General features: G+C 33.8%; 1 protein-coding gene across 1 annotated transcript; it reads left to right on the top strand.

The window, feature by feature from the left end:
• Positions 1–963: 963 nt before the first annotated feature.
• Positions 964–26,002, top strand: LOC115891489 (anoctamin-3-like). The gene is made up of 12 exons (XM_030911954.1): positions 964–1,064; positions 4,019–4,181; positions 7,778–7,995; positions 10,322–10,486; positions 10,916–11,059; positions 11,888–12,036; positions 13,746–13,879; positions 14,620–14,825; positions 15,418–15,520; positions 21,801–21,967; positions 22,866–23,036; positions 25,883–26,002. The coding sequence occupies exons 1-12, from the start codon at positions 1,062–1,064 to the stop codon at positions 25,904–25,906; spliced, it is 1,647 nt and encodes a 548-aa protein (XP_030767814.1). The 5' UTR covers positions 964–1,061; the 3' UTR covers positions 25,907–26,002.
• Positions 26,003–27,381: the final 1,379 nt, after the last annotated feature.

A 27,381-nucleotide genomic window follows, 5' to 3' on the forward strand; every position in this document is an offset into this window, starting at 1 on the left:
TTTCGAGAAAATTGAAGACAAAGAGTTTGCTCTGATGTCTTGCTAACTGGTTAATCAACATAAACTTATGAAAGTTATGGCGGTTCAAAAGTAACCAAGTAGTTATCAAATAATTAATTGAAAAATCAAAATTTCATGATTTTTAAAACATCTTATTGCTTTAAAAAACGAAATAATCCAATTACCACAATTCCTTATTAAAATAATGCATTCCTTAATTCATTCATAGTAAATGTTCAAAGTGACCACCATCTTAGTAAATGTTCAAAGTGACCATCTGATCTTCTTCTCCACGATCTGCGTAGATACCCTGTGGAATATCCTTGGTGTTGTCCGAATTTGATTGGAACAGTCAATAATGCGTTGCCGTAGTTGCTTTTCAGTATTAATCGGCCAAACTTTTTTAAAACCAAAAAAGTTTATTTCGTTTTTAAAGCAATAAGATGTTTTAAAAATCATGAAATTTTGATTTTCCAATTAATTATTTAATAACTACTTGGTTACTTTTGAACCGCCATAAATTTCATATGTTTTGGTTAATTAGCAATTAACAATTAGCAATCTCTTTGCTTTAAATTTTGTGCAACAGTGCCCTTTTTGTAGGAAAAAGCATGTATAGTTTTCAAAAAATGAACCCACGTTTTTTTTACACCAGATTTTTTTATACCATCTCAATGACACCCTGTATATTGTTTCCTAATGTTACATTAAGATTCGTCCCATAAATCTGTCACAATCTGGCGGCACTGTCGCCATCGCTTGTCGCTCAAAGTTGATGACGTCCATCGGAAATTGTTTTGCAATTACTATATCTATTTTTCTCTATTACTTACAACTTACAACATTTTTTTCTTTTAGTTATTGTTGAGGTACTGGGCTAACATCTCATGCGTGTTCAAAGAACAGCCTTTGGACATGATATACCGATATTTTGGACAAGAAATAGCGTTCTATTTTGCTTGGTTGGAGTATTTTGTTTGGATGCTAATCATACCAGCGCTTGGCGGAGCAATCGTATTTGTAGCTGCCATTATATACACTCTCGGAGACACTTACAGTAAATGGTAAATACACCTTTAATCTAAATGGATACCTTTATATCAATTATATTATATATTATAATTATTTATTTTCGATTGTACAGGGTGGCTCGAATTCGACGCTCATCATTGGGATTTCGGAAACCGTAAGAGATACAGTATCGGTTAAAAGGAGACAAAGTTGCGCAATTTGATGCTCAATAAAATGCCGTATTGCATTTTGAAAAATTCCGAATACTTCCGAATATATTCGAAAAAAAAACGGAATTTTCAATTTTGTTTTCTATTGTTACCTGGCTTTATTTGTTAAGATAACTTAAAATGAAAAACAAATTTTCATGGCCACTTTTTCTACTCTGTGTGATTAAATATTGACTCTGACGTTTCGGCTTCTGGTGACCATCATCAACTTAATTTTTTTTTTAATACACTGATAAAAAAGATAGACTTCAACTAAAGTCGTCATCGTTCTTGAAAAAAAAAATTTAGTGGCAAGAGAATTTATTTTAAAGGAAAAGAAAATATTTTGCCTGAAGAAAAACTCTCTTAACTCAAAAAAAATTGTTTTCTTGATAAATTCGAAAATTTCTCTTGAATCTATTTTCATTCAACCAAGTGCAAGTTACTTTGTTTTAAGATAATAACAAAAATACGCTAGGAAGTACTTTAGTCGAGAAACATGCCAATTTTTCCAATAGCTTAATACTCTTTTGATGAAAAATAATAACGACAGGCAAAGACGATGACGAAGGACGGTATACAATCAGTCGACACTGTCGACAGTCTGATCAGTCGCACGTCGCATTTCATAGGTCGCACATCATTGTATGCACGGATTTTGTTGCTTGGAATTTTCCACTTGGAATTTTGCATAATTTGCTTTTTAAACGCATATCGTATAACAAATTAGTGATCGTTATTAACATGCATTTGTCATTTTTTATGGACAAATTTTAGGATATATGGATTATTTAAAGGAGTTTCTGAAAAAATGGAAATTAGAGCATTTATTTGCTATATTTGAAGGTAAGAGACATTTACCTAATGCACCTGTTTAGATAATGCATGCGTGACTATAGATAGAATAAGAATATAGGTATCGATTTTTTTATGCAAATAATTACAAAAATTTTAGAATTTCAAGTCGTCGTATTAAAAAATTCAAAATGTGACCAAAGCTTATAATTTTAATAATTTATTTGCTTTACTTTGATTAATCGTGATGTAACATTTCTTTGTAATTTGTAGAGTGATGAACCACCCCAAAAAATACCAAGGAGTGAAGAAGCAGAAATAACTACTATCGAGGAAAATAATATCACTTTACTTACTACAGACCAGGAAAACCTAAATTTATCAGAAAATAATATACCTCGTAATATGCCTGTATATGATGTATAGACTTCTCTTAGATCAAAATAAATTTTAATTGAGACAATAGTATTACTTTGGACAGATAGATTCTTCCGAGGGGTAAACCGCAGAGGAATTATGGTGTACACTATAAAGGAATTCTACAGGAATTCCAAGGAATTACGAGGAATTCCAAGGTATTAACAGGAATTCCAATGATTTCCGGAAGAATTCCGATGAATACCAAGGAATTCCTTAGGAATTTAGAGGAATTCCACAGGAATTAAGAGGAATTACAAGCAACTTTATACAAAATTAACGAACATAAGTAGACCATGAATACTATAATAGGTAGGACCGAATTTAACGAAAAACGTTTTGCAGGCGATTTTTTTACTATCCGTTTTTCATTTTCGAATCGCTTCCAAAATTTCCCAACATCAAATATCTACAGGTTAGATATTCTTTTAATTTAATATTGTACCCTCGATTATATATCTAAAATATATTCCAATAGTTGGCCGAACCACCCCCGAGAGATCTACTTATAACGTTCCTTGATTTCGCCATTTTAAAAAGAAACGCTCATAAGATTTTTTATTCAATACTCAGAAAGTGTAAAGTTGTTTTTTTCATTTCCTCGGAATAATACCGAGTATATACAATAGGAAAATTAATACAACTTTAGGTGCACTTCATCAATGACACCATACGTAATCTTGTGGAATTTACTGGTGATCGTATTATGACGTTCAACTGAAGTTTTATTAATTTCCTTTCCTATAGATATAACTAGGACCTATAATTTTCAAAAAAATCCCGAGAAAATGAATTTTAATAAGTAAGTGCCGACATATTTCCAGTATTTTCACCTCATGATCCCCTATTAGTCCTAAAATTTAACTAAAAAAACGTAAATCTTGTAATAGTACTTTTTATTGTTAGATCTAGGACATATAAAAATCACGACAAAATTCATTGCGGAACTGCGAAACGGAGGTGGCAACGCTGGTTGAGACTGAAAGAGTTACCGAGTTCGTACCAAGGAATTCCAAGGAAGACCTTGAATGATTGACCTTGACGTTGAAGACCAAGGAATTCCAAAAAATTCCGAAGGAATTACGAGGAATTCTGAGGAATTATTTGAGCAAAAGGAATTACGGTGTACACTTTTTCCTCTGCGGTTTACCCCTCGGATTCTTCTATTCTCTAAAGTAATTTTTTAAAGCTTATGAAAAGATAGTTAATGCTTTGGGCAAAGAAACGTCGTTCTTGGCCCTATTGAAAAGCGCCAATCTTTTGGGTCAAAGTCATATTCATTTCGACTGAGAGGTCCTTTTTTTCAGTGTACGGACCTGATTTTTTTTCAATTTAATTAAATCTCTTAAACACTATATATAGTCACTTTGATATTTGCCGACGTTTCGTACAGTAAATTCCATTACCAGAATATTTTATGCAAAAAAATAAAATAAAAAATAAAAATGCAATACGGCATTTTATTGAGCATCAAATAGCGCAACTTTGCCTCCATTGAACCGATCCTGTATCTCATACAGGTTCCGAAATCCCAATGATGAGCGTCGAATTGGAGCCACCCTGTACATATTTAACTAAACTTTTAGGTACAAAGCGTGCGAAAAAACGACTTGACCATGTGCGCCACCTGCGAAGACTTGCCCAACTGCAAATTCGGTAATTTCAACAAATTCTGCGAGTTGTTCCTGTGGACATTCGTGTTTGACAACTACCTGACAGCAGCCTTTGCCGTCTTAATGTCATTTTGGGGTAAGGTGTACAGGGTGGGTCAAATTCGACGCTTTTAAATGGAAACACCCTTTTCTATAGGAGATGGACGAAAACTAATATTGGTGTCTGGAGCTCAATTTTTCTCAAAAACATGATGGTGAAAACCGCATATCGATATCTGTTACCGTTTCGGAGTTACGGGGTGTTTTTCAAAAATATGCATTTTTAACAAATCGCTGTAACTTTTTTGCTATGGAAAATTTTGTATTTTTATGAAAACATTTCCAAAGCACCTTTTTACGTAGAATTTAATGATTTAAGTATATATTTTTTTAAATTAATAATTTAAGAGTTATCAACAGAAAAATTGATTATTTTATTTAGGACACCCTCTATATTTTTAATTAACTGAAAAGAATTTAAAATTACCTTTCCAAAAATATAGCACACTTGATATTTTGTGATAATTCCCTTCGAAATACAGAATATTTAAAAGTTCGCCACTTTTAACTAGTAGGCTTTGGACCCTTATTGATGATATGCCCTTAATGGAACTCGAAAACATATTTTTCCAGCGAGACGACGCGCCGCCTCGGAACGCTGAAGTTATCAGCAAGTTTAATAATAATAATAATAATGATAATAATTAATTTTTTAGCTACGTAATCGAGGAAGCGATTTTTAAATTGATTGTTTTTGATTCAAAACAATATTTAAATCGAATTTCCAAATGACTAGGGCTTATTTCAAATTAAAATTCCTATCCTAAATGACTAAATCGGTAAACTAACTCTGCCTGATACCGATAACATTAACAATTCTACGGAGCGTGTCATTTTTTTACATCGATCATCAAAAGAAGTTTTTTTTCAAACATCGCAAAAGTATTAATTTTTGTCATTTTAAAGCCTAGGTATGAAAGTAAAGCACTGTTACGTCTAAGCACAAAAGTAGAAAAAAATATTACTGAACTGATATTAAGTGTCAATTTCAACGAGTGTACAAATTGTTGCTCGATTACCGTTTATATTATTTGCAATGTTTGAAATTGATTAAATAAGTAATTGTAATGTTTAAAAAAAGATGTTCTATTCGGAGTAAAAATGTACTTTTTGTGCCTCCCTGTAACGTCGGAATAGCTTTACGATGGTCCTTCAAAGGTCGTCACAGCATCGTCAAAAAAAGTATAATTTTTACTCCTAATAAAACAACACACTATTGTTCGGAAATAGTCTTAAGTTGAGAATGGAATTAGTATGTATTATCTGTCCTATATGTCAAAGTGTAAAGTACTTACTGCAGATTAAAATGTCTAGGCTACTAGTAACATAGCAAGTTGCCGGACGCATTTACAGCGAAAATTATTAATAACTCTTGATATAGTAGGTAATGATAGAATTGCCCTGTTTACAAAAGTTTGTGGAAAAATTGTTTGTATATCCCGATAAGACCTATTTTGGAAATACCATTTTATAATTTGAATTTTCTCACGAACTTCGTAAACATCCGTTATTTTACTTAAAAAATAAATTTTACTGTCGCGAGAATCTATGCCCAAGTAGCATCTATCTGACTTCGAACTAAATCTGACCTGAAGCGACGTCAGACTTTGTGCAAATTTAGGTCGGGTGCTGGTGATACGACCGGTGACGTCGCTTTCCTATTAAAAGCGACGTCGTTCGATCCGAGTCGGTAAATCCAACGATCTGCCGACGTACAAAATAACAACGTACCATTTTTATTAATTTCCCAACGTCGTTCCCACGATGCGCGATGGCTTGCACGACGTACATATACTTGAACTAGCCCAATTGTTGTCTCAATAGTATACGTCTCACTGATAATCCCTAAAGTAAAGTCCAATTATATTTTGTTGTATTTTATGTTCATATTTATAACCTAATTTACGTATCCCTATTTACGTCCGTAAATACAATCCCATTAAGTAGTATTTGCGACCTAATGAACATCATGAATATAACCTAATAAAAAGTTTTTATAAAAGTAAACATACTTAATTTACGCCTAAAAAATTACTAAAAAGGCATTTAGACATTCATCTACATTTTACAGAAAGAGGTCGAAGCTTTTGCAAAATAATAATAGTAGTAGTGATGTCTTGCCTCCACCCATAAATGCTTTTTATCCTGAAGAGATGCTGCATTACACTGGTGCATCTTAATTTCATTTTTTAGCTTAGGAAACCAGCAGACCCCATCCTCCTCCCACATGTGAGGTTAGGCTTAAAAAAGTGGCTGCCCATTTTTTTTAAGGAGAAAACAAAAACTAAAATATAGTTGCACAAATCCACAAATCACTGATACGCAAAGTGAGGTTACGTGGCATACGTTGGAATTATATACGTCATAATACGATTGCCGGTCGTCCGGTTTGATGACTTCGGTCGTGTGAGACGACTAATGTTGCAGACCCGGTCGGCATTGGTATATTGGTAGTTCATATTAAGTCGGACACAGAAATCCGCCATTCTTAACAAGTATCAGATAGTCAGCCATTTTAAAATCGTTTTTTGTTTTTAAAATTTATATTCACATTTCGATTTCTAGTAGAATAATATTGATAAGGTTGAGTTTGGGGAGAACCACAGTACAATTTTATGATTAAACCAGCTAGAAAATTAAACAAATATTTTGCGAGTTACTTTTTTATAGATATTTTTATTTCATAAATCTACCTAATTTTGAAGGCGCTCGTTGTTTTCAGAATTATTTTTAATCAGATATATCAAAAAGTGACTTCCGTTGACAAAACTGATGTCTGGATTAATGATTCAGAATTATTATAATATGAAATTAGATAGGCACTTATAGTTATATTCGAGAAGAGTGATTATGAATCCATTTGTAATTAGGTAGTTTGGTTAGGTTTTTATGTATTCTTGGTAGCGAATATGAAACCAAACGTAACGTAAGTGCTTAGCGACGAATTTTAAGTGACTAAAATCCAACGTAATATGACGTTGGTAATTGGTAGAATTACATTCTCTATTAGGTCAGATACCGACGTCGAGGCGACCCGAATCTGTATTCCCCATTTAGGTGCAAATAAGGGTCGTCAGGCGGTCGAACCGACGTTGGTACCCGACGTCGGATTTATTGAACGCCACGTATACCCGACGTTAGATAACGTCCAAATGCTACTTGGGTGTATTTGTTTTGGCTATTAAAACACGAATAAATACAAATTCTGAAACATTCTTATCACATATCTACCTATTTTTATTTTATCGCATTTTTTCGCCTGCTTTTTATCCGGCGGACGGGTATACGCTAATTCCTCCGGTTCTGCCTATGTTTCAATCAAATTATATTTTTTTGATTTAAATCACATCATGATTAAAATTAAAAAAATCACTTGATTTAAATCATGATTTAAATCATGCGAACCCTGAAAAAATGTCAAGTAGCCACACTTATTTATTTATTTCCTGACATTGTCATGAGACAGACAGAGAGAGACCAACTGAAAAACGTGTTTATTTTTTTTTAAACGAAGCACTTTTGTATGGAGGTAAATTGTGTCCAATGAACATATTTTGATTTCAAAAATACGTAGTAGTTCTGTATCGAAATATTAGGACACCCTGTATTAACGTCGATATTAACAATTTCTAGCAATTTTCTTCATTAATCTCTGGCGTAGAAAAGAGAACAAGTTAAAATTACGATGGAACACAAACATCGAAGATTTCGATACAGAAAACAGGGCAGTTTTCGAAGATTCGGCAAAAAGCAAAAGAAGAAACACCATTACCGGAGAGCTAGAGCCTCACATTCCGAAAATAAATATTTTTTTTCGATATGCCGTCACTCTGTCCACCTGCGGTATTTTGGTAAGCTTTTGAAAGATTTTTTTTTGTTATATCTCAAGATTTTTAAAATTATACACTTGTTTTGTTTAGTAAAGCGCGGTCCACACGCAACGACTTACCGTACGATTTGCCTGCGCAACATATAAAACGCGCAGATCAAGATGCGTCCACATTAAGGTTGATTCTCACTGTACCTTCCGTTTCCATTCCATATCCGTTTCGTATTTTTGATTGTATTGACGCTATACGTAAGCTTCCGTTCCGTATCAGTTCCATACTTTTTATTGTACCGGGTGTTCCACTAAGAATAGCTCTCGGCTGTATCTCGGAAAGTATTAGTCGTAGGGCTTACGGAAAAAAATATTTTAACTAAAGGGGCTATGAGAAATTGCTGGAAATTATTTTCAAGTTCGTAAAACGGCCGCTAGGTGGAGCAAAAAACCAAACTCCGGACTGGATGATCAGAATCCAACAAACGAGGGCTTGTTTAAAAGAGCGTTTCTTACTCTATATTATACCATAAAAATAATAATAATAAGTTTTTGAACGTAGACGCTAGGGGGCGCTTTCTTACAATTTAACAAATATAGCGCTTTTTTTCAAAAAAAGTAAATACGATAGTATGTGTTATTTTAGCTGATAGGAAAGAGTAGCAAAATCTTAAAAAGTCAGCGAAAACCGCATCTTGATATCTTCTTTCAAACCGAAGATATTAGCAAAATTATAATAAATACCAAAAAATAAGCCCTTAATTACCTTATTTTTACAATACCATGGTACAAAGAAAACAAGGTATGATCGATAGCGGCTCCAATTTCGTTAAGTTTACGCATACCACCTGTGACGTCATACGCCATACAAAAAAATATCCATATTGTTCAATTGCCACTAATAAAAAAAGACCTAAAATAAGGAAGAGTTAGGACATAACCGCAAAAGTTATGTTTTGACATCGAGCTTGACATTTGAAACATTATTTTCACATTTTGACACAATCAAATTTCACAGATGACACAATCTCTTTGACAATTTGAAATTGGCGCGCAGGGCTTGCCGACCAATGGTGCCGTTTATCACCTGTGACGTAGTAACCAACCTGCGCAATATCATACCTTGTATTCTTTGTATCATGTTACAATACAGTATCAGTAGCCCTCTTGATTAGGCCCATTCTAACAAAAAAATAAGATAGAAACAGTTAGTTTATTTTAAAATCGTCGAAATACCAGAATACCATAATACCAGAGGTATTAATATCTAATAATTAAGATATTAATAATAGTGAAAAAGAAACGATGATTCAGTGAAGTCATGGTAGGCTTTGGAAAAAAGTTGCTTTTCGCGTAATAGTATAAACGTCAAATTGTTATTAGATCAACATTTTGATAGTATTAGCAGCGTTTTTTTATCTTTTAAATGCTTTTTCAAAATGCCTTTATTATTTGAAGTACTTGAAGTTGTGGGCATTTTGAAAAAGCAAGATGGTAGATAGGGGAAAATGGCTCTAACAAAAAATATTCAAAATTTACTGAAGATTATGAAGCTGTTACTTATAGTACACCTTATCTAGACAAAATTGTGTAAAAACTCCATCTTCTTATTTTTTGTTGCAGTTGCGCCCCCTAGTGGTCGTTTGGAGACCAACAAACAAACTGGAAAATAATTTCCAGCAATTTCCCATACCCTCTTTAGTTATAAATATTTTTTTTCGCAGCCGCTACGGCTAATGCTTTCCGAGATACAGCCGAGAGCTATTCTTAGTGGGACACCCTGTACAATTTATAGGTATCATTACGAAAGTTTTATTTTAAAAATTTGTATCTTTTGAAAAAGGTAATAGATTTAATCAAGAGGTGAAAGAATAAATAAATATTAGCAAAATTTCAATAGAGCTGGTACAAATGTAAGAACTTGACAACGCTGTTTCCGATACGCTTCAGTCCAGGGAAGGAAAGGATATGGAAAGGAAGTGAAACGGAACGGATAGTGTGCATTGTCCTATTCGTTTACATGATATAATATTTTATGTAAACGGAAGGGAGCTGATATGGAAGGTATATTGAAAATCAACCTTTGCAAAGACTTGTCGTTCAGTTTTTTGAATTCGGCCATATCAGTATAGGGAAAACACTGTTGTGGTTAGTTTTTGCTGTTTATTTAAATAAAGTTGGACGTTTTGTTGGCGCTAAGTCGTACGGTAAATCGTTGCGTGTGGACGCTCCTTTAGATATCATTATTTGTGATAAAAATACTTTTCATGCTTTTTTTGTCTCTTTTTAGTGGGTATTGTGTTCGATAATCAAAAATTCTCCTATCGTTAGTCCAATTTAATCTTGTTTTTTTGTAGATCGGGATTATTTTCCTTACAGTACTGGTTATAACAGCTTTCAAAGTGATATTTGCAAGGTACTGTGACGCATCTGAAACTAAATTCCTTTTATACCACTCCAAAATACTTACGATGTTACTGGGATCAGCCATGCAAGTGTTCTGTATCAAAATGTTTGAAAAGGTATACCGGGTGCGCCTCGAAAGTGACTCACCCCCGCATTTTTGTACGAATAATTTCGTACAACATACTTGGTATTTCGAGTCAAATTGTCGCTGGGAAGCGCATGTTACAATTTTAAATAAACCATATGCGAAAATGTCAAAAGTTGACATATGATATATGTCTTTCTATTCAGAGTGTTATTTTCTAAAAATCAAAAGTTAGTTCATTTCCGGTGAAACAGGAAGTGATTAAAAACAAGTGAATACGTCAATCAATCCTATTTTATGTCATATACTAACATACCAAATCTCGTTTTTTTATCTGGAAAAATAAAAGTGTTATAGGGGTGAGCCACTTTTGAGACGCACCCGGTATAGTGTAACTAATCGACTTTGTGTTATATATCTAAATATATTATGTATTTTATTGTAAAAACAACAATTTTAGATTTATGGACCTCTCTCTATTGAACTCACAAAGTACGAGAACCCAAGAACCCAGCAAGCCTTTGACAACTCGGTACTGTACAAGAGGTACTTGCTCAGTTTCATCAACAACTATACTCCCCTGTTCTATCTGGCTTTTATGAAAGTAAGAAAAATGAATCTACGACCAATGGAAATTCACATTTTTAATAAAATATTTTTATACTTTAACTATACTACTAATTTTATTAAAGTAGGCTCACCCCTTTATAGTACGAGAGCTAGCAACGTCGGAAAAAAAAGTATTTTAAGACGTTTGGCTCTTTGATATATCTTTTACTATGCTCTCTGGAACAGCATGCGGCCCGTCTGGCTGCCGGTAAACGTTGCGCACCCTACTGCGCATTGAAAGAAGATCCTATATTTTTATTAGTCCTTTAACTTCTAGTATTGAATATAAATCGAACATGTCTCCATACCGCAGTGCGTGGAGTTTCCGACCACGAACCGATGATTCAGAGTTCGAATCCGGGCCAGGGCAAAGACTTTTTTATTTTATTTTCGTTTATATTCTGATAGTAAAGTATTAAATATTTGTTTTTTTAAATCACCAGTACTAGAATTGATAGGACTAAATTAATAAAAAAATATAGGATCTTCTTCCGATGCGCAGTAGTGAACGCAACAGGTATCGGCAGCCAGACGGGCCGCATGCTGTTCCAGAGAGCATAGTAAAAGATATATCAAAGAGCAATGTCATTCTACTCAGAGGGTGCCATTTTTTAAAAATCGAAAGTTGTGGTAATTTCCGGTGAAACAGGAAGTGACCAGAAATAATTGAATACGTCAATCAATCCAAATTTATGTCATATACATAACATACCAAATCTCGTTTTTTTTTTATCTGAAAAAATAAAAAGTTATAGGGGTGAGCAACTTTCGGCACGCACCCGGTATAATAACTAACTATTATTACTAATGTTATAAATTACAGGGAAAATTGTACACGGTGCCTCACGAAATCAACTTTTTTCGAAGGGATGCGTGCATGCCGGCAAATTGCGTCTTAGCACTCTGTATACAAATGGCGTTTCTCATGACGCTTAAAGACCTTTTGGGGAATGTATGCAGTCTAATATTTTTGTAAGTACTCCTGTATTTAACTTAACGCAAGATTTATTCGGTCTACCATATCTTATCTGAGCTAAATGTTCTTTAAATCTAGTTAATATTGATCTTCTAGTTTGCCCAACATATTTCTGATTACAATCTTTACAAGAAATTTCATAAATACCCGACCTTTCCAGTGGAGGTGTTTTATCTTTTGGATTACCTAATAATTGTTGTAATTTATTATTAGCACTATACAAAAGTTTATAATTGACATTCTTAAAATTCCTTTTTTTTTAGACCACGGGATAACTCTCTATCAAACGGTATCGAAAATATTTAGACGTATCTTTCTCCACTTGAAAAGTCGAATTTTCAGAAATCATTAACCTATACCTACGTTTTCTAATTAATTTATCAACTAGTGAAGGAGAATATCCATTACACTCAGCTACATTCCTAATGTAATCTCTTTCTATTTCATATTTTTCGTTGGAAAGTGGGAAACTTCATAGATTACTTAGTTTCCCACTTTCCAACGAAAGATATGAAATAGAAAGAGATTACATTAGGATAAATTAATTAGAAAACGTAGGTATAGGTTAATGATTTCTGAAAATTCGACTTTTCAAGTGGAGAAAGATACGTCTAAATATTTTTCGATACCGTTTGATAGAGAGTTATCCCGTGGTCTAAAAGGAATTTTTAAGAATGTCAATTATAAACTTGTGTATAGTGCTAATAATAAATTACAACAATTATTAGGTAATCCAAAGATAAAACACCTCCACTGGAAAGGTCGGTTATTTATGAAATTTCTTGTAAAGATTGTAATCAGAAATATGTTGGGCAAACTAGAAGATCAATATTAACTAGATTTAAAGAACATTTAGCTCAGATAAGATATGGTAGACCGGATAAATCTTGCGTTGCCGAACATATTGTTGATAATGAACATTGTATAGATCTTAATAATTTAAAATTAATTAAACAAGTCTCAAATTACAGGCAATTAGATGCATATGAAAGCATCAGAATTAATAAATGTAAAGATAGTATGAACAGAGTCAACGGTCTAATTCCTTCAAGTTCTTTGTTCCTACTACTCTAGTGGCGGAAATCTAACTGTTACGCTCAGTTGGCTCTGACTCGGTTGGCTAGATTTTGCCACGCCCACTCGGTGCCCACGTAGTAGCGAGTATATAAACGCTCAACTTGTAGATCGTACTTTAGTTGATAATCATCTGCTGATGATGCTAACATGGTTAGCGAAACGCGCGTCCAGTGTAAAAGTAAAAGTGTTTTGGTGTATTGTGGTGATTTAGTGTTTTTATTTTGCTGTGTAACACCAAAGGTTCCAACCCTCAACTGTAAGAAAGGAGCTGTCCAAAGAATACAGAAAACATCTCAGCTTTGTAATTGAAACGTATCAAAATTATCATGTAAACAAATAAAAACCAGACTCTCAAAAAGATATTCTGTCATTATAAACGTCCAAAAATTTCCAGTAGAATTCGCTGTTGGGTGCCCACAAGGAAAAAAAAATCACTAAAATTTATCCGTTGCCATGGTGATTTGTCAAAAAACACGTTTTGATTGGTTAAAAATTACAGGTGTGGAATTTTCATAAAAATTCATCATCAGTTCTCCATAAACGTGTAACGTGCCATCGCCGTGAATCACCCTATATAGATGTGCATTGATTGGAACTGTTACTCTATTTTTCTTATATTTATTTTCAGTCAGATCAGAAAACTTATTAACTATTTACTGAACATTAAAGAGCCACCGCCCACAAACATACCACAATGGGAGGAAGAATACTGTTTGTTTCCTACCAACCGCTACTTGCTTACCACCGAGTTTACCGAAATGAGTAAGAAATTACTTAGTAATTTAGGGATTATCATTGTTACTTTTATAAACGTTATTGGATATTGAACTTACAGGGTGTTTCAAAAAATATGTGCCTTTTTTCGTGGTGAGGTTCCTTACGTTAAAATAAGATTTATTTTTCACAGCAACAACATAGGTCCCATTTTGCTTTGTCTTGTACCTACAGATTGAGTGACGTATTCAATTGTTTTCGGTCAATTACTACAACTTTTGATTTTTAAATGACACTCAGAATAGAATGACATGTATGTCAACTCTTGATATTTTCGCATATGGTTTATTTGAAATTGTAACATGCGGTTCATAACGACAATTTGACTTAGAATACCAAGTGTGTGGTGTCAAATTTTTTGTAAAAAAATACTTTTTCCAAATATGCTAATGAGCCACACTTATTACATTTGAAAAAATTAAGATATGATTAAAAATACGATTTGGGCATCTTTTACCGGCCCGAACAAGACACGAAAAACATTAGACGATCAAATCTATTTTTCCAAGTCTCCTTGATTAAAAATTAGAGTTTTTAACACACTCTAATGGCGAGAATGTCAAACGTTGACTACGATATGTTATTCTAGTCAGAGTGTCATTTTCTATAATTCGATTAAAGTAAAAAAAAGTAAAGTAATAGGGATGAGCCACTTTTGAGAAACACCCGGTATATAACTGACAATGAACCATCCTGTATCTTTACTGAATAATTCGATACATTTTTAGTAATAAAATATGGTTTTGTGACGTTTTTTGTGGCTGCATTTCCCCTAGCCCCCTTATGCGCACTGGCCAATAATCTACTTGAAATGCGATCAGACGCTTACAAGCTTGTGATGCTCTACCGAAGACCTATACCGCTGATGAAGTCCGGTATAGGAGCTTGGAACGGGGTTCTACTGAGCGTTACTTTTCTCAGCACCGCTACGAATGCAAGTATTCTTCAACCGTTTTGAAAAAATTCTACTTTTTTAATATTGTATTCAGATATATTTGTTAAACCACTCCGCAGGGTGTTTCAAACTTTCGTCAAAATAAACTTTTGTTCTCTCTAGTGTAATAAAAAAATGGGGATTAGAATTTTTAATTTAAAAAGAGCCTAAAAAGTCAAATATTATAATCGACTTAAAAATACACGAAAATTATAAGCTGTCCTGTAAAGGTGCGTCCAGACCTGACGAGACGAGAGCGAGACAAGAGCGAGACATTCCAAATTTGCTGCAAACTTGCCACGGAGCCTCATAGACTCGCTCGACTGATTGAAAAAACCGACGATGAATAAAATACGACGAACCAAATACCATGTTAAATATACAAACATTTATTACTGTATGATCGTTATTATTTGGCCATCGTTTGTTATATTCAATTACAATTTAATATGTTTGGGTCCCTTTCATTATGATCCAACTCGCTTGTCTCGTGGCAGGTTTGCCTCAAAAAACGGATAGAAGATGTCTCGCTCTCGTCTCGTCAGGTCTGGACGCACCTTTAGTGTATGAGTATTTATATTTTTTCTTTTAGGCTTTCGTCATAGCTTTTACCAGCGATATCGTCCCTAGACAGGTGTTCCGATCTTACAATCCGAGCAGTGATTTATCAGAGTTTCCAGTATTAATGCTTACAAGTAAGAAATACAATATTTCATATTACAGCGTGATCAAAAGATTTATTCGAATATTTATTTTATCCAGAATCATACAATAATGAGAGGTTCATCCACTCATTTAAAATGAAAATTTATATACTAGTAGGACAAAATAACTTTATTCCATTAGTGGTATAGATAGATACGCTAATTTTTTAATAATAATATTCCATGGGCAGATTGATAAATAAGGTCTAAATTAAAAGAAAATGCATTTTTAACGAAAACTTGAAGAGAGGTTAAAAATGGTTAGGTATAAATTCATTATTAAATAGCATTATTATCATCAAAAGAATATATTAAAACCGAATTATAACGAGAAAACTTTCCTGGAACTGGTTGGCATGTGTCCATCAGCAGTTACCAATAGCTGAAGAAGTATGATTCTGCGGTTGTGGGGTATAAATTCATTATTAAATGACATTATTATCATCAAAAGAATATATTAAAACCGAATTATAACGAGAAAACTTTCCTAGACTGGGTCCTTTTGAACTGGATGGCATGTGTCCATCAGCAGTTACCATTAGCTGAAGAAGTATGATTCTGCGGTTGTGGGGTATAAATTAATTATTAAATGACATTATTATCATCAAAAGAATATATTAAAACCGAATTATAACGAGAAAACTTTCCTAGACTGGGTCCTTTTGAACTGGATGGCATGTGTCCATCAGCAGTTACCATTAGCTGAAGAAGTATGATTCTGCGGTTGTGGGGTATAAATTCATTATTAAATGACATTATTATCATCAAAAGAATATATATAAACCGAATTATAACAAGAAAACTTTCCTAGACTGGGTCTTTTGAACTCGATGGCATGTGTCCATCAGCAGTTACCATAAGCTGAAGAAGTATGATTCTGTGGATTGTGGGGGTATAAATTCATTATTAAATGACATTATTATCATCAAAAGAATATATTAAAACCGAATTATAACAAGAAAACTTTCCTGGACTGGGTCCTTTTTGAACTGGATGGCATGTGTCCATCAAAGAAGTTACCATTAGCTGAAGAAGTGTGATTCTGCGGTTGTAGAATTCTCAAATTAATTGTTAAATGACATTATTATCATCAAAAAGAATATATTAAAACCGAATTATAACGAGAAAACTTTTCCTTAGACTGGGTTCCTTTTGAACTGGATGGCATATTGTCCATCAGCAACAGTTACCATTAGCTGAAGAAGTATGATTCTTGCGGTTGTGGGGTATAAATTCATTATTAAATGATATTATTATCATCAAAAGAATATATTAAAACCGAATTATAACGAGAAAACTTTCCTAGACTGGGTCCTTTTGAACTGGATGGCATGTGTCCATCAGCAGTTACCAATAGCTGAAGAAGGATGATTCTGCGGTTGTGGGGTATAAATTCATTATTATATGACATTATTATCACCAAAAGAATATATTATAACCGAATAATAACGAGAAAACTTTGCTAGACTGGGTCCATTTGAACTGGATGGCATGTGTCCATCAGCAGTTACCATTAGCTGAAGAAGTATAATTTTGCGGTTGTGGGGTATAAATTCATTATTAAATGACATTATTATCATCAAAAGAATATATTATAACCGAATTATAACGAGAAAACTTTCCTAGACTGGGTCCTTTTGAACTGGATGGCATGTGTCCATCAGCAGTTACCATTAGCTGAAGAAGTATGATTCTGCGGTTGTGGGGTATAAATTAATTATTAAATGACATTATTATCATCAAAAGAATATATTAAAACCGAATTATAACGAGAAAACTTTCCTGAGCTGGCTCCTTTTGAACTGGATGGCGTGTGTCCATCAGCAGTTACCAATAGCTGAAGAAGTATAATTCTGCGGTTGTGGAGTATAAATTCATTATTAAATGACATTATTATCATCAAAAGAATATATTAAAACCGAATTATAACAAAAAAACTTTCCTGGACTGGGTCCTTTTGAACTGGATGGCATGTGTCCATCAGCAGTTACCATTAGCTGAAGAAATATGATTCTGCGGTTGTGGGGTATAAATTAATTATTAAATGACATTATTATCATCAAAAGAATATATTAAAACCGAATTATAACAAGAAACTTTCCTAGACTGGGTCCTTTTTGAACTGGATGGCATGTGTCCATCAGCAGTTACCATATTAGCTGAAGAAGTATGATTCTGCGGTTGTAGAATTATAAATTAATTATTAAATGGCATTATTATCATCAAAGAATATATTAAAAACCGAATTATAACAAGAAAAACTTTCCTGGACTGGGTCCTTTTTCGAACTGGTTGGCATGTGTCCATCAGCAGTTACCAATAGCTGAAGAAGAATGATTCTTCGGTTGTGGAGTATAAATGCATTATTAAATAATATTATTATCATCAAAAGAATATATTAAAACCGAATTATAACGAGAAAACTTTCCTGGACTGGGTCCTTTTGAACTGGATGACATGTGTCCATCAGCAGTTTACCAGTAGCTGCAGAAGTATGATCTTCGGTTGGAGGGTATAAATTCATTATTAAATAACAATATTATCATCAAAAGAATATATTAAAACCGTATTATAACGAGAAAATTTCACTGGACTGGGTCCAATTAAACTGGATGACATGTGTCCATCAGCAGTTTACCATTAGCTGAAGAAGTATGATTCTGCGGTTGTGGGGTATAAATTAATTAATAAATGACATTATTATCATCAAAAGAATATATTAAAACCGAATTATAACGAGAAAACTTTCCTAGACTGGGTCCTTTTGAAATGGATGGCATGTGTCCATCAGTAGTTACCATTAGCTAAAAGAAGTATGATTCTGCGGTTATGGGGTAAATTAATTATTAAATGACATTATCATCAAAAGAATATAATAAAACCGAATTATAACGAGAAAACTTTTTCCTAAAGCTGGGTCCTTGTGAACTGGATGGCATGTGTCCATCAGCAGTTACCATTAGCTGAAGAAGTATGATTCTGCGGTTGTGGGGTATAAATTCATTATTAAATGACATTATTATCATCAAAAGAATATATTAAAACCGAATTATAACGAGAAAACTTTCCTAGACTGAGTCCTTTTGAACTGGATGGCATGTGTCCATCAGCACTTTTCCATTAGCTGAAGAAGTATGATTCTTCGGTTGGGGGGTATAAATTCATTATTAAATAACATTATTATCATCAAAAAAATACATTAAAACCGAATTATAACTAGAAAACTTTCCTGGACTGGGTCCTTTTGAACTGGATGGAATGTGTCCATCGGTAGTTTACCATTAACTGAAGAAGTATGATTCTGCAGTTGTGAGGTATAAATTCATTATTAAATGACATTATTATCATCAAAAGAATATATTTAAACCGAATTATAACGAGAAAACTTTCCTAGACTGGGTCCTTTTGAACTGGATGGCATGTGTCCATCAGCAGTTACCATTAGCTGAAGAAGTATGATTCTGTGGTTGTGAGGTATAAATTCATTATTAAATGACATTATTATCATCAAAAGAATATATTAAAACCGAATTATAACGAGAAAAAACTTTTCCTAGACTGGGTCCTTTTGAACTGGATGGCATGTGTCCATCAGCAGTTACCATTAGCTTAGCTGAAGAAGTATGATTCTGTGGTTGTGAGGTATAAATTCATTATTAAATGACATTATTATCATCAAAAGAATATATTAAAACCGAATTATAACGTGAAAACTTTCTAGACTCGGGTCCTTTTGGACGCTGGATGACATGTGTCCATCAGCAGTTACCATTAGCTGAAGAAGTATGATTCTGCGGTTGTAGGGGTATAAATTAATTATTAAATAACATTATTATCATCAAAAAGAATATATTAAAACCGAATTATAACGAGAAAACTGTCCTAGACTGGGTCCCTTTGAACTGGATGGCATGTGTCCATCAGCAGTTACCATTAGCTGAAGAAGTATGATTCTGCGGTTGTGGGGTATAAATTAATTATTAAATGACATTATTATCACCAAAAGAATATATTAAAACCGAATTATAACAAGAAAACTTCTTTCCTGGACTGGGTCCTTCTTGAACTGGATGGCATGTGTCCATCAGCGGTTACCATTAGCTGAAGATGTATGATTCTGCGGTTGTGGGGTATAAATTCATTATTAAATGACATTATTATCATCAAAAAGAATATATTATAAACCGAATTATAACGAGAAAATCTCTTCCTAGACTGGGTCCTTTTGAACTGGATGGCATGTGTCCATCAGCAGTTACCATTAGCTGAAGAAGTATGATTCTTGCGGTTATGGGGGTATAAATTCATTATTAAATGACATTATTATCATGCAAAAGAATATATTAAAAACCGAATTATAACAAGAAAACTTTCCTGGACTGGGTCCTTTTGGACTGATGGAATGTGTCATCAGCAGTTACCATTAGCTGAAGAAGTATGATTCTTGCGGTTGTGGGGTATAAATTCATTATTAAATGACATTATTATCACGCAAAAGAATGTTATTAAAACCGAATTATAACGAGAAAACTTTCCTAGACTAGGTCCTTTTGAACTGGATGGCATGTGTCCATCAGCAGTTACCATTAGCTGAAGAAGTATGATTCTGCGGTTGTGGGGTATAAATTCATTATTAAATGACATTATTATCATCAAAAGAATATATTAAAACCGAATTATAACGAGAAAACTTCCCTAGACTGGGTCCTTTTGAACTGGATGGCATGTGTCCATCAGCAGTTACCATTAGCTGAAGAAGTATGATTCTGCGGTTGTGAGGTATAAATTCACTATTAAATGACATTATTATCATCAAATGAATATATTAAAACCGAATTATAACGAGAAAACTTTCCTAGACTGGGTCCTTTTGAACTGGATGGCATGTGGCCATCAGCAGTTACCATTAGTTGAAGAAGTATGATTCTACGGTTGTGGGGTATAAATTCATTATTAAATGACATTATTATCATCAAAAGAATATATTAAAACCGAATTATAACGAGAAAACTTTCCTAGACTGGGTCCTTTTGAACTGGATGGCATGTGTCCATCAGCAGTTACCATTAGCTGAAGAAGTATGATTCTGCGGTTGTGAGGTATAAATTCAGTATTAAATGACATTATTATCATCAAAAGAATATATTAAAACCGAATTATAACGAGAAAACTTTCCTAGACTGGGTCCTTTTGAACTGGACGGCATGTGGCCATCAGCAGTTACCATTAGCTGAAGAAGTATGATTCTACGGTTGTGGGGTATAAATTCATTATTAAATGACATTATTATCATCAAATGAATATATTAAAACCGAATTATAACGAGAAAACTTTCCTAGACTGGGTCCTTTTGAACTGGATGGCATGTGGCCATCAGCAGTTACCATTAGTTGAAGAAGTATGATTCTACGGTTGTGGGGTATAAATTCATTATTAAATGACATTATTATCATCAAAAGAATATATTAAAACCGAATTATAACGAGAAAACTTTCCTAGACTGGGTCCTTTTGAACTGGATGGCATGTGGCCATCAGCAGTTACCATTAGCTGAAGAAGTATGATTCTGCGGTTGTGGGGTATAAATTCATTATTAAATGACATTATTATCATCAAAAGAAAATATTAAAACCGAATTATAACGAGAAAACTTTCCTGGACTGGATCCTTTTGAACTGGATGGAATGTGTCCATCAGCAGTTTACCATTAGCTGAAGAAGTATGATTCTTCGGTTGGGGGTATAAATTCATTATTAAATAATATTATTAGCATCAAAAGGGTATACTAAAACCGAGGTATAAGTTGTCGAAATAAAACGGCGTCCAGTTGGCTGGGAAATGACGTTCGATGACATTTCCCATATAAATTTACATATAAAATGAGAGCGATCTTCATTTCATAGCCAACGCTGACGCCGTTTTTTCTCGATCATACGGTATAATACAATTTGGTAGACAATTAAATCTGACTTACGTAAAATATACGGGGTGTTCTATTTAAATTTAACAAGTTATTGCCGTTTAAAGCTAGTAATTATTTAATATAAATTTTTAAACAAAACTAAAGAAGTCATAATATACGGGGTGTTCCATTTAAAAAAATACATCTTTGATATTTTTATTTATTTGGAACACTCTGTATCTTTTAAAAATATGTTTAAATTGTAGCTCTAATAGTCCTTCATCGAACCCAAAACTTACAATTTGTAAAAATCTACTCGTTTAGCTACAATACTCGTATGTGGTGACTAACCCTGTATATTTTTTACAGAGTACAAAACAGTTAAGTACGACGGGTACAGCAAATTGAATGATGTTCCGGAATACTGCTATTTCAGAGGACAGTACAGGTTCACCAATTACTTCAAGAGGCATGAGTTGAGCTTATACTATTGGAGGTACCTAACGTATCGACTGATAACTGTCTTTGTTTTCGAGGTAATATTTGAAATTCTTCATGTTGGATGACGCTATTCGGTTTTCCGATATCTCTCTAATAACTGTGCCGGTCAGGCGCTGTGCACAATTTTAGAGGCCATAAGTGGGCGTGCTATGTGCGCAAACTAGTAACCTAACTAGTGCCCGATTCCGAAAATTGGAACCACGAAAAACAATAAAGAAAAAACAAAGATTATAATCTGTATAATCTGTGATAGTAATTTGACGTGAATTAATGTGAATGATAAATATGGGAACTTCTTATTTTTTTAAATTAATCATAAATTTTTCTTCGGAAAAATTATGATAAAACAGTCTCTGTTGAACTTCTGGCACAAAAACATTTTAAATTTATGATTTCAGTCTAATAACTATTTAGTCAACATGTTGAATTTATGTCAATGACAACATGTACTGAATATTTCGGTTTCAAATATCTCGAGAACCCTTACTCGTAGCTCGTAGCTCTCCAAACCAAGAGACCTTTTTTATGTAATAAAGCGTAAATGTATATTTTTTTACTCAGCAGTTTTATACAATTACGGACGAAAAGTTATTACTCTTCAAACCAGTTAAAAATATGTAGGTGGCGCCCTCTACAAGTAGGATCTACATTGACATCTAAAATCTAAATTAAATTAATCAATGTCAAAAAACTCCCAGACAACAATTTTGATCCAAATATTGACGTTACTTCAGAAATTATTTGGAAAAAATCTAAACCAAAAACGAAATTTCTACACCCTGTATCTCCGAAATTAAGCATTTTAGGACATGAACTTTTTTACTTATTTTTATCTGTAGAGTATGTTGTCGAAGTTTCCGGAATACAGTTCGACATTCAATGGCAAAAACCATTAAAAACAGAAAAAACTAAACAGGTTTTTTTTGGATCTAGCACGTGATACTGGTCTGCAACGCCATTTTGTCGTATTCCATACCGAAGTTTCCAGTTTCTGTGGCCCAACATCTGGATAAGGCCAGGCTAGAAGTTAGAGAGGCGAAACACAAAGCTTTCCAGTCGGGAGTTAACAAAGAAGGCTTGAAAAACCAAGGAAATATTAAAGAAGTAAGACTGGCTTGAATTAATATGAATAATGTACAGGGTGGCCTATCGAAAACGTTCCGCAAGGCATAACGGCCAGGGTCATTTTTTTTTCAGAAAATTCAAAAACACGTCAATTTTGTGAGGGGGACAACTTTTGCCCCAAAAATTATTGTAAAATCTTCAACCCTCTAAGCGGGGGTGTCATTCCCCGATTTTTTTCAAAGGGGAACGGGGGTCAAGTGGTACCGCAGTGAAAAGGGCTTTCTATTCTGTATACTTTCCTGCTTAGTTTTTGAAGATCGGTCGAGTCGTTGGGAAAATATGAAGGATTGAAATTTGAAAAGTTTATTTAAACATTTATCAGAGTAAATGATAAGGGTAAATTCCTTCGACCAATTTGCTGTTTTTTCTTATTATTTCTAGATGTTTGCAATCGGGTTGCGCAGATATTCAATGAACGCCATCCTGACAAACACCGTTATGGCAAAATTGTTCGCCAGTTAATAGCAAAATTTCGCGAAACTGGTTCCGTTATGAATAAAAAGAGGCAGAGGGAAAATCTTGTAGTAAATGAAGCTATGGAGGTATTCGTATTGGGCCAAGTTGCCATAGATAGTACGCTGAGTACAAGAAAATTAGCCAATGAGACCGGCGGGAATCGTACAAGTTTCCAAAGGATATTAAAAAAACACAAGTTCCACCCGTACAAAATTCAGTTGGTACAAGAACTCAAGGAAGACGATTTTGATCGTCGCTTGCAATTTTGTGAAACTGTGAGTGAACGAGTGGCGAATGATAATAATTTCCTATTTAATGTGTGTTTTTCGGATGAGTGTACTTTCTTTTTGAACGGTGTAGTTAATCGGCACAACTCACAGTGCTTCGAACATATGGCTCTAGAGGACAAAAATCCAAAACTTCTCTTTTATTATAAGCAATTTATTCAAACTAGGTTTATTTGACACAATTGATGAGTACTCTCATTGTACTAAATGATGATGTTCTTAGTCCCACGTTTATAAAAAAAAATCTTATAAATAATAATAATGTTGGAGCTGTGTTCCATCTAAGCAAATAATAAGTTATAGTATGAAAACCGTGTAAGTATTAAATAAATTCCTGTGATAAAAAATTTAAATAACATTAGAATATGATTCCTACAATATAAGCCTAATATAAGATAAAAATGTTTTTCTTTAATGAAAAAGAAACATTAATGTTATATTTAATTAAAAAAAAACTTAAGATACTATAAATTTACTTTAGGACAACAAAATGCATAGATCGTAACTACTCTGATTCAGGAGAATCACTCTTGACAGAATCTTCCAAATTTATAGTATCCAAATCACAGGTAGATGAAGTATCCTCACATATAAGATATTTCTGTACATCATTTTCTAATATGTTACTTTTTCGCGTTGTTACTGTTCATTTTGTCGGTATGAGGGGTTCGGATGTTAATAGTTACATCTTTAATATACCTTCTCCATATATTATTTTTTCCTTTTCTTGGGTATAACATTTTATAATAAATTGAAAGATGGACATTTTTTTTATGCGACGTTTCGCTCCAACATAGTGGACTTTTTCAGGCACAAGTGGTGTCTCATTTGACTGGAAGGTTCATCAATATCTAATAAGAACATATTTTTTGAAATACAAATAATTTTGAGTTCTTATCCTTATGATCAAGCCAAGTATAGCCAGATCGGCATTGCTTATCAATTTTACTCCATCTGAAAAGTATTATAAAATAAAGTTCGTCGCAAGCAGACGCAGGTGAACTATACAAAAATTAAAAGTGTATGAATATGGGAACAAAAATATTCAATAAATACGATATGTTTTGATATGTTTTTTTTAAATGCCTTTTTGAAGTTTGAAAACGTAAAATTTTTATACCCATTTAAGAATCATCTTAAAAAATAAATAAGAACTAAACAATCACGAACTTGTTTAGAAATAAATTTAAAGTACATACCTTGTTTAACAATATCCATAGTGGCTTTCAATTAAGTACGTACCCGTTTAACTCCATAATATACAGAACTACTATGAATGTTATTCTTTTCACTGATGAGATAATGATCGCAAAATTTATTTTTAGTGAAAATATTTGGTAACAAAAACGCTGTTTATGAAAAATAATATACAGGATGGTTGAACATTGCTATAAGTATAAAATTATATATTCAGATATTAGTAAATTTTAACTTATTTTTTGATGTTTGTCCATGGGACGAAGCACTGTGCAACTGTCGGTACTGGGCTGAGAACAACCCCAGGGTTTTTCACGAGGTGCACACACAAAACCCTCAGAAATTGAACGCGTGGCCTGGTATTTTTGGAAATTCTATTATGTGTCAGTTTAACGATATTGAGAAGAACTTCAACGTACAAGTCACAGAACAGCTATCTAGCAACTACCGCACCTGATCGTTCAACGTTGTGGCAAGTGAAAAAATGCGTAAACATCTAGAAATAATAAGAAAAAACAGCAAATTGGTCGAATTTATTCTTAATTATCATTTACTCTGATAAATGCTTAAATAAACTTTTCAAATTTCAATCCTTCATATTTTCTCAATGACTCGACCGATTTCAAAATCGAAGCGGAGAAATATAGAGAATAGAAAGCTCATTTCATTGCGGCGCCACTTGACTCCCCTTTCCATTTGAAAAAAGTTGGGGGATGACACCCCCGCTTAGAGGGTTGAATATTTTGCAATCATTTTTGGGGCAAAAGTTGTCCCCCTCACAAACAAAATTGACGTGTTTTTGGATTTTTTATTTTATGCCTTGCGGAACGTTTTTGATGGGCCACCCTGTATATTTTAATAACATATTATTTATTATTTTTTCAGTCCATTAAACTTCACATGGAATAGATAGAACTAAACCTAAAATGAACGAAGCTGTAAAAAAGAAAATTTTTAATTTTAAGAGTTTTTTTTATAATTAAATATGTCAAAAGTTATATATAGAAAATACTAATTTATTTTTATTTTAAATAGAGTTTTTTATTGATATCTTCCTAATTCCTATAGTATTATTATTGTACTTAAGAGTCTATTATGCTTTCAGGGTGTGTGGCCGAAGGAAATACATACACACACCGGAAAAGTCTAGGGATATTACAATTTTATCCAGCCATCGTCAGTAATTTTATTATTTGCATTTCTGATATAATAAAATTAAAATAAACAAATAGTTTACATTCCAATACGTCGGAAATAAAAATACGAAATTTACCGAATTTTTCAAATTTACCTTGATTTTTATTGAACTCAAAAAAATACACACATTTTTTTTTATTCTAAACTGTGAATTAAAAAAAAATAAAACCATTTTTACTTAATAAAGGGTATGGCCTCTTCTACTGTTCATTACAGCCCTACATCGTCTCTCCATGCTCCTGATCAGGTTGTCGATCTCTTCTTGAGGTACAGCCTGCCACGCTGCATTCACGGCCCGAACCAGATCTCTACGAGTTTCACGAGGCATACCCATCTCAAAATTCTTCTTTGGACCGCGTCCCATACGTGCTCGATGGGGTTGAGGTCAGGAGATTGTGCCGGCCAGGGTAAGATTAATTGATGAGCATTGATAAACTCACTTACCACTCTGGCTGTATGAGGCCGTGCATTGTCATGCATGAGAATGAAGTTTCTCCCAAAATCAATGGCATATGGTAACACGACAGGCTCAAGAATTAAATCACGATATGTGATTCCTGTTAGAAACCTTTCAAGAAAAACAAGATCGGTTTTTCGGCCTAACTGAACTCCTCCCCAGACCATAACTGTTCCACCTTGATAAGGGTGCACTTCCTGAACATGATCCAACCGAATAAGATTTCCCGGTTCTCTCCATACCCTAAGCCTTCTCGAATCTGGATGAATTCCAAAGCGTGACTCATCCGTGAAAAGAACATTTGCCCATTGTTCATTCGATCACTGAACATGATCTTGAGCCCACAAATATCGTACCTCTCGATTTCTCTCGTTAAGGGTTGAGCTCTCCAGGGGCGTCTGCTTCTTAAGTTAACCTCTCTTAATCTATTGCCAACAGTGTCAGGACTAACGGTTACATTATGTGTTTCCTGGAGAATTAAACTAAGCTATGGTGCTGTAAGAGTCGGTCGGCGTCGAGCATTTAATTGTAAAAAATGATCTTGCTGAGGGGTAGTAATGCGATGTCGCCCTGTGTGCCTTTCAGCAACATCACCACTTTCACGGTAGCGTGCACTTAATCGCGGTATTACACTTTGCGTTGTATTTAGTGCTCTAGCTACGTCGATTTGGCACATTCCAGCTTCGAGCATACCCATGGCCCTTAGCATTTCGTCTCTGTTAAGATGTCT

This window comes from Sitophilus oryzae, unplaced genomic scaffold (assembly GCF_002938485.1).
Source record: "Sitophilus oryzae breed Bouriz unplaced genomic scaffold, Soryzae_2.0 scaffold_1007_pilon_pilon, whole genome shotgun sequence".
NCBI lineage: Eukaryota > Metazoa > Arthropoda > Insecta > Coleoptera > Curculionidae > Sitophilus > Sitophilus oryzae.